Source organism: Lathyrus oleraceus, chromosome 2, assembly GCF_024323335.1.
Source record: "Lathyrus oleraceus cultivar Zhongwan6 chromosome 2, CAAS_Psat_ZW6_1.0, whole genome shotgun sequence".
NCBI classification, from domain to species: domain Eukaryota; kingdom Viridiplantae; phylum Streptophyta; class Magnoliopsida; order Fabales; family Fabaceae; genus Lathyrus; species Lathyrus oleraceus.
Genome location: NC_066580.1, coordinates 47,156,994 through 47,165,996, shown reverse-complemented (window position 1 = coordinate 47,165,996; position 9,003 = coordinate 47,156,994). Strand labels below are relative to the sequence as shown.

The window sequence follows — 9,003 nt, the reverse complement described above, 5'->3', positions numbered from 1 at the left end:
AACTCTTATGATGAATGATCATCTCAAGTTATGATATTTTTCTTTAGGTATAGCAGAATTCATAAGGATTGACAAATGTCACCCAGAACAAGGTTTTTTCGCAGGGCCAGTTCGTCGCTAATTCCAAAAATCCATGGGTAAATACCCATAATTTACTTTTCTGTATTTTCAACCATAGAAGCCCTTCCGGACCTCCAATTTCGATTCCGTAAAAAATCATGATCTCAGAATTCGACGTACTAAAATTATCTAATTATTAAAATAATAATTTAACATATATACTTGTCAATTTTCTCAAAAACATATTAACCTCAATGGTAGAAAATATTAAACTTCAAACCTTCGACAATGATAGAAAATATTAATAATTTAAAAACAGTAATCACATATCAAATTATACATGAAAATACACATCAACTCAGCCAATCAACATCATAATATCATAGAAACTCAAAATTTCACGACAACCTAATGCCCTATTGGAGGTTAAGGATTTCTCTACCCTATCCCAAATGCATAAGCCCTATTGAAAGTTATTCTCCCCACTTACCTTCGATATTTTCTAACAAAAGTCTTTCAAGCTCTATCAATGGGTGCTCTCCTTATGTCTTCTCTTACTCTTTCTCTTACACTAGCCTCTTTTTCCTCTTTTCTAATTCACATACTGCAAGAAAAACCTCTAACTCTTTATCTTTCTTTTTATAATAACAAAACTTCTAAATTTTAGATTTACCTTTTTATCCTCACTTACTCAAAAGAACTCAACAATACCCTTCCTCTTTTATTTCCTATATTTAATTACTCTATTCTTATTATTTTATCTCTAATAACAAAATAACTAAATTCACTAAAAGTATTATTACTCATATTATTTTATTTAATAATTAAAACATTGTTATTTAAATAATAAAGTCAAAATATTATTTTAAATTAAAAAAATAATTCTAAGTTATTCTATCTTTCTCTGATTACTTTTCACACCCTACGACAAGGTCACACACCTCATCACATTTATTTATTTATTCAATTAAAATACTCTTTATTCTAATTATTAAGGTTTTAAATAATTTTTATCCACTCCAATAAGTCACGGCTTATTCTCTACACCTCTATCTATAAGACACGCACCCCTACTCTCACACATTAATTAAATAAAATACATATAAATTACAAAGAATTCACAAATAACTTAACTAAAATAATTTTATAAAAATGAGGGTGCTACAATCGCCGCCCTCAAACCTATCTCCAACATTAGGTATGTTATCTCTTTCCTCTCAATCAATCAAATGATTGGGGTTTCTATTCTTCAACTCTAAATTTCTTTATTCAGCTTGTAGACACGATGAAAACAACATATAGTACATAGAAGAATCTCTAAAATTAATAAAATGTGCGCACCCTTTTCAAAAAACTCATATTCAAAATTGTGATGTTGATGCTCTTTTCCTTGTTATTCAATGAATTACTTCACATCTAAAATTCAGACGAAGCAAAAGGAGCATGAGAGGTTGGCCAGGAAGGAGCGAAAGAAGATGAATGAGGAAGATCTTGAGAAGATGTTCAAGAAGTGTGTCTGTAATGTGTTTGATGTAGAAGTATAAGTCAAATATTTTGTGTTGTATGGTGTTGTTATTATTGTTTGCATATTTAAATTTTTGTATTGTATTTATGTTATTTTTATGATGTATAAATTGAATTCATTGAGTCTACTCAACCAAACAATTTCAAATGACCAGTTGTTCATTCATGATAAATATATGGATGGTACAAACACAAAAGAAAGTTGCTTTGTCCACCAGGACAATATTGAACCTGCACCACCACAACAAGATAACACTAAGAGACTTTCAATGATATTAAATACTATTCCAGACATCTACAAGAATATTAAATTAAGTCATGATCCAAATCAATTTTACGTACTTCCTAAGACTTCTATAATGGAATTTTTTAAGGCGGGTGAATGACTAGACAATACCATATTACAATTGTGGTGCTCGTAATTATAATTTTTACGTTGATTTCTATTTATATTCGTATGTTCTCGTAATTTAACATAAATATTTGATTCTTGGAGGTTCTTGCATGAGACGTGTGTTGAAAGAAATTTAAGAAAGTATTGTTTCATAGATCTAACACACATTAGCCTTCATGGTGGTATGGTAGCAAACAATATCACGGTTTACGTACAAGACAAGTTGTTGAAAGAGAATAAAGAATGTTAATTGGTCTCGTTTTACCATGCTTAAGTATATACTAATTTGTGTTTTCATTCATAAATAAAATTTAATCATATTATTAATTATTTTGAATGTTTATGCAATAATCATTTACAATTAATTATTAGGCAAAATGATGTAGTTATGTTTTGCTTGTTCCACAAGGACCTTAATGAAGTTATAAATAACACTTTGAGTGGATAAGTGATAGGGATGACAAGCACACCCTCCAAAAATGGTGGATTGGGTTGGGATTTTGTGCCCTCCTACCCGCTCAGTTTGCCCCGCCTTAACCCCACCATAAAAGGCACGGGTTGACAGACCAACCCGCCACCGTAGTTATTAAGCATTAAAAATACTTATTTTGGTTGGTTAAGGGTTAATACTTGAATTATAATTTTGGAACACTTGTTGATGATTATATTTTATATATTTATTTATGAATATATACAATATATTTTAAGTAAAATTTTCTAAAAATATGCTTTATAAAAAATCGTTCTAAAAAATAAGTGAAAAATATAATTGAAATGTAAAAATAAATTTATTAATCTATTAAAAAATGAAAAACAATTAAATAAATAATTAGGCGAGCAAGCCAGCCACCTTGGCGGGGCGAATCACATTTTTAAGCCCAACTTCAGTCCTTCCCCTTTTTTGGCGGGTTTAAGGCGGGGCATGACAGGGACACGAGTGACCCTTTTTGCCATCCCTTGTAAGTGATATTGTTTTTAATACTCAAATTTTACCTTTAGTTTTGAATATTTTTTATTCATGTTTAATTTTAACCGACATATGTAGAGTCATTGAGGCATACAATACAATCAAATATAATGTACTTGGTAGAAAGTCAAAGTTTTATTTCTCAAAAATAAGTATATTACTTGTGCTTTTTCAATTCTTTTGTTTGTGTGTATTAGTGATATGAATATATGAAAAATATTTTTATTTATAGTCGCGAAAATAATTCGAAAGTTGTTTTTCTGGATACTATGTTATGAGACAAATGTTTGATATTGTCTCTAGAGGCATTACAAATGTATGGACTAAGTATAAGGTATTAGCTTAATCCATATACATATAATTTATGTATATTTCTTAAGTTTATAATAATGTTATTTTTAGATTATAATAACTTAAATTTTGTTTTAATTATAGGAGTTTATGGACAAATCACCATTCTCATAAGAAGAAATAGATGACATCCGATCACGTTGGACTGGTGTCTTCTTATCTTGCTATGAACCTCAACAACAATAATTTGTATTGGTTGTTATAAGCTTTATTTGTGTATATATAAAGGTTTGTTATTTTTATGTGCAAATATGTAAAAAAATTATTTTGTGTTGATGAGTACAATGTAAATTTGTACACTTGATTTTGAAAATAATGTAAATTTTGTATACTGTGTTTACAAGATTTATAATGATATGATTCTGGTTTTGTCAATATTATGTAGTTTATGTGTAAAAAATGACACATCTCAGTCAAAATGAGCTTTAAAATAAATTATATATGAAAATAGATAAGATTTAACCCCTCGATTATTAATTAAAATTGACGTACCAACATAACTTATTATCTCAGATATTAAATAAAACCGAGAGGTAAAGTTGCGGGCATTTCATAGTTTTGAAAATTAAATATATTATTGTTAGTAATCGAACTAGTGGTCATTTCCATTATGATCTTGGTTTTTCTAAAACCGAGGGATAAAGTGGCAAAATTTTCATGTCACCTTTCGTTACCTTGACACTGTAATTGAGGTAAAAATTATTTTGCGCTGAGATGAGATGTGTTATTTCTGATAGGATATGTTATAATAAAAGCAATATTTTTGTCATGAAGTACTAATTACATCTTGAATTTGTACTCTCACATGGCCAAACACAAAGAATAAAATAATATGTATAGAAGGACTGAAATTGGAGAAATATTTAGTTAGCACTTTCTTACTATATGAGAAATATTTGTGGATAGAGTCATCTTTAGTTATGAATATCTGAATGCAACTTCGATAGTTTAACATCAGTTTTATTAGAGTAGGGTAAATCAAGTTTCAAGATAAAACTGTTTCCTTTCATTGTATATAGAAATACAAAGTATGAATATCATCCAGATGTATTCTTCAATTTGACACAGATCAATTTCACATCTTATTAAGTATATATTACTAGACTATGCTCATTTAATTGATTTTTCTTCTTTGTTCATCATTGACCACTAACAGATCGCCAAGAAGTGGATTTTCTGGGGAAAAACATTGGTAAAAACTCCTATGTCAGTTTAGAAAATTTGTGTTTAAATTGGCTATTTTAAAATTAGTAAAGGTACCTGAAACACGTTTTTGCCTAGTTTTACAGTTTTCTGTTTATTATATCTAAATTTGTTTAATTTTGATTCTGTTTTTTCTTGGAGGGTTTGGCAATTACTTGAGTGTGTACTAGATGCAGATTTTAAGCATCATATCTACTTATTGTAATAATATTGATAGTGTAATTTTTGATCATTAGTCATATTTGACCTATGAATTTGAAAGAATGAAATTTAAGAGAGTTGTAGACAATTTTTTGAGACGGTTGTCTATCTATTGTTTGTCTTGTTCAATTATCACATTAATATCATAATGACTATCTTAATAAAATAATATTGATTGAGGAAATAATTTTAAAATTTTTTAATAACCCTAATTAATTTTATGAATAATTTTAATCTTGCCTGATTAGTTTTAGAAATAATTATAAAAAATTTGAACTAGCCTAATTAGTTTTGATTGTAAATATATAAAATTCGTAGTTTGAGATTTGCTATGATGTGTTTGCAGCGATATTGTAGTTTTTTAGTTAGACTAACAATTTGCTGCAATTTAGTTGTGATTTTGCTAGGAAAGTTTAAACATTAGTTTGAATTTTACTAGGAAATTTTGGCCTAGGTAATTAGCCACCCAATTCATGCTACGACATAATTAATCCACAACTAATTCTGTTTGATAGAGATTAGGTAGAGACTAACCGTTGTTTCTGTCGTAGCTAAACACATATTATCTTGTATATGTATTCGAACTTTCATATGTGCAGTGTCTTAAAAGGCATTTTTTTTTATTTGAATTATCATCGGCTAAAGCCGAAGCTAAGGAAAAACATAAACAAGGTTGTATCTACTAAAAACATAAAAAAATATTACTAACCATACTTTTTTTTTATTCTTGACACACATAACTAGAGGCAGTACAATAGACCAATTATACATAGCATCAAATTCTTATTCTGAAAGGTCTGAATTTTTTTCATTATTCTCAAAAGACACTTTCATGTTCGTATCGTCTTCAAGATCAAAAGCAACCGTAAAATCCATTTGTGCCCTACTTCCAAGTATTTGTGGTTCTCCCACTGAGTCTCCATAGCTACGCAACCTTTTACGATACCCTTTATTTTGTCCCTCCACTGTTAAGCAAACATAGTTTTTTGGGTCTCCACCATTGCAATCTGGAACACTATATTCATCAAAGAAATTCTCCTTCTTCAATTCAATTGTTGTACCATCAAACTTAAATGATATATTCTCCAATTTCTCGACATTCCCGTCCTTTTTCTCAAAACAATTTTCATAAAATAATAACTTTCTTGGGCTTTCGTCCTTTAACTTCTTTTTTAGTTTATCTAATAATTTTTCGAATATATTGTTTTTAAGATACGTAAATGTAGTACCTGAATCAATAACTATTACGTTATCATTCTCAGTGTCACCTTCACTCACTTCTATCTCATGATTTTCACATTTTTTGCCTTTGAATTTCAGACAGATACTTTTAATTTGGACGCAGTAACGAGTGTGGCACATTTGATATTTGTCTTGTTTTGGTAACAAAGGAGTACTTTTTTCATCCGAAATTTCCACACCGCAACCAAATTTGAACTTGCTTTTATCTTTCATATCTTGTTCATCTTTCCGACGAAATTGAGGAAGATAATAAGAGAATTTCCTCGGGGTTACACCTATAGATTGATTTATCAAAGAGTATCCTCCCATTCCAAGTCCAACAATTCCATTTCTTTCTGGTACATCTTTATCCTTCTTTGTGGTCGAAAATCCAACTCTCAATGGTTTATCTTTGGTTTTACCACTTTCGTCAATTGTAAAATGAAAATCTGAAGTACCAAAAAATCCTTTTAATTCAGTACTGTCTGCATATTTACCGTTGTACCGGCATAATTTGTTATCATTTTGCTGGTGACATTCATGTTTGATTCCAAATTCTTTCAAGTTCACACATTCTTGATCTGCACAACCGATGATTTTCTGGGGCTTCTTGATACATTCACCTTTGTGATAACAAAAACAATCACAACCTGTAACGTAATACAATAACAGGGCAAAAGATATAAGGGTTAGGAAAAAAAATTAGATAGAAACAAACACATGTAGTTTTTACAAACAATAAATCATAATTTCTTTTGTTAATTAAAGAATAAAAATAAATTGTTCTCTCTTTTATTATAACCACCAGTCAAGGATTCTAATTAAAAATAAATAAATAATTATTGTTTCTAAGAATATGAATATAGATGATTTCCTAGCTGAGATTTTCTTAAGGGTTAGTGACAGAAAAGATATAACATGAGTTATAGTGAAACACAAGAATAACTAGTAAATCATTCTTCAAACAAATATTGTTAATGATTAATTATTGATAAATTTTGAAAATAAAATATTTACTAAATTAATTTTAATAACCATTAATTAATTTATTTTGGATGTTGTATTGTATAGTTTTTTACCTAGTAAATAATCGCAAGGCTGGCTATGAAACCATATGAGATCGCTTCCGGTGTCTAGAGTGGCATTTAAATATATGTGAGCTTTATCGCCTTCGTACCTTTTAACACCGAATTTCATGAGGTAGGTGAAATTAGATGCAGTTATATCAGCTTCAATGGAACAACTTCTTTTCAAAATGTCTTCTTCATCAGATTCAGATGCAAAAGAGTTGTTTTTGTTGTTGTTGTTCAGAGAGAGTGATGATTGGTCACGGAGAGTAACTTGCTCGATGTCAGCATTGACCAAGGGTTTTTGGGATGAAAGAAATGGTAGCAAGAGTAATAGATTTAGTGTAAAAGTGAATGGTTTTAGGGAATGCATTTTAGGATTTGCAAGAGTAGTAGTAGTATTAGTAGTGGTACTACAATGCATGCATGGAAATTTAATGATGGATAAGTTGTTATTTATAGAGAAGCTAGCAACATAGAGATAAGTGAAATGGATTGTGTCTATTCATTGAGTGAGGATAATTTGGATTAGCATATTTGCATAAATTCTAAAGTGTTAAACATTCGGAAAGGATAGAGAATTAATCCCCACGTTAAGTAGGGCTTCTAAGGCATTGCTTTTATGATTTTGATATGATTAGACGTGCATGTTATGAGGAGAGAAATTTAGAGCAATTTACTAGAGAGGAAGGAAAAAAAAGGCGTGAAAAAAATCCCATTTAGTATTCTTTCTCTCTCTCAAAAAATTTCCCACAAAATATAATGATATAATGGGTAGGAATAAAAGAAAAAGATATCTCAATGGAGACTCAAAATTAAGAGGCTTGTTAAAGAGTTTAGTAAATAAAATCTATACATTTGAGACTTATTTATTAGCCCTTGTTGTTATTCTACTAATATCACTTCTTCGCCTTCAAGTGCTATGCGTTTACAAAAGTCGCCTCCTTTGACTTTCGGGATTTCGAATAACCGTTGGTGTTAATGCGTCTTGCGAATATGGAAGTTGATTGATAGAAAAATAGAGAGAGTATTGGAGTAGAAGGAAGAAGAAAGATTAATGAATATTGAATGAGATGAGAAGATTGTTATTGAAGAGAGATATTATTAAAAAACTACACAATTAATTATTATATATACACAAGTAATAACTAACTAACTAATTTTGAATTAATAGACAACATACTTCCTGTAGCGGGAAATTCATGATCATCAAGTTATTGACAAGCTAGAAATCAAATAACAAGAATCGTCACCGCGCTTTTATTGTTTCCAAGGAAAAAGGGAAAAAGTACGAACAAAACCCAAAAAATAAGAAGTTTTCAAATCAAAACTAATAAAAAGTCAAAGATCACAGGTAAGGGGGTTGGTTACACGGAGGGAATGTGTTAGCAACCAAAGTGTCTTAGGTACTCCTAGGGAGTCCTTTTTGTGTGCATATGTATTTGGTATAAAGTGATGTTTACAAACAAATAGAATGGGGGGATGAGAAAAGAATTCATTAATTATATTTTTGTATTTGAAAATACCTTCGGTCTCGTGCCTACGTACCAACATAAAAATGAGGAATCAAAACTTCGTAGTTCGTGATACAAATTTCAAAGTGGGTTGCATTGCTTTTTAACAAAATTTAAGTTTGAGAAGCACAAAGGCCTAAAATGGTTTGAATGAGTTAGTTCTTTTTGGCTTTTTGAAAGTTTAAGTCAAGTATAGTTAAGTTTATTTACAAATTTGATTTAAGAAAAGAAGTTTAAAAATGCAATGGCATAAGGCCAAAGTTTCTATCTTTTTGCAAAAAAGTGGTCAAAGTTTAGAATAAAAAGTAGTTCACACAAAGAAGATTTTGAAAAATGGAGGGAGAGATTTTGAAATTAAAGAAATTGGGTGAAGATGAAGAGACTATCCTAGGTACAAAATTAAAAATTTAGAGTTGAAAAGATCTGACCAAATGGGTAGCAATCCAATAGACAAGAATGTCAATAGAAACCCAGAATTCCCTTTGACTTTTTTAGAATCAA

General features: G+C 29.8%; 1 protein-coding gene across 1 annotated transcript; it reads right to left on the bottom strand.

Moving 5' to 3' along the window:
- Positions 1–5,401: 5,401 nt before the first annotated feature.
- On the bottom strand, positions 5,402–7,400 carry LOC127118022 (aspartic proteinase CDR1). Its single transcript, XM_051048155.1, has 2 exons — positions 7,001–7,400; positions 5,402–6,571 (listed from the first exon to the last, which is right to left on the bottom strand). The coding sequence occupies exons 1-2, from the start codon at positions 7,359–7,361 to the stop codon at positions 5,484–5,486; spliced, it is 1,449 nt and encodes a 482-aa protein (XP_050904112.1). The 5' UTR covers positions 7,362–7,400; the 3' UTR covers positions 5,402–5,483.
- Positions 7,401–9,003: the final 1,603 nt, after the last annotated feature.

Bases quoted from the DNA above. Each gene is read 5' to 3' on its own strand.
- LOC127118022 (XM_051048155.1), bottom strand. From the start codon at position 7,361: ATGCATTCCCTAAAACCATTCACTTTTACACTAAATCTATTACTCTTG. The intron at 6,572-7,000 runs GTAAAAAACTAT...ATTACGTTACAG, and splicing joins GCCTTGCGATTATTTACTAG to GTTGTGATTGTTTTTGTTAT.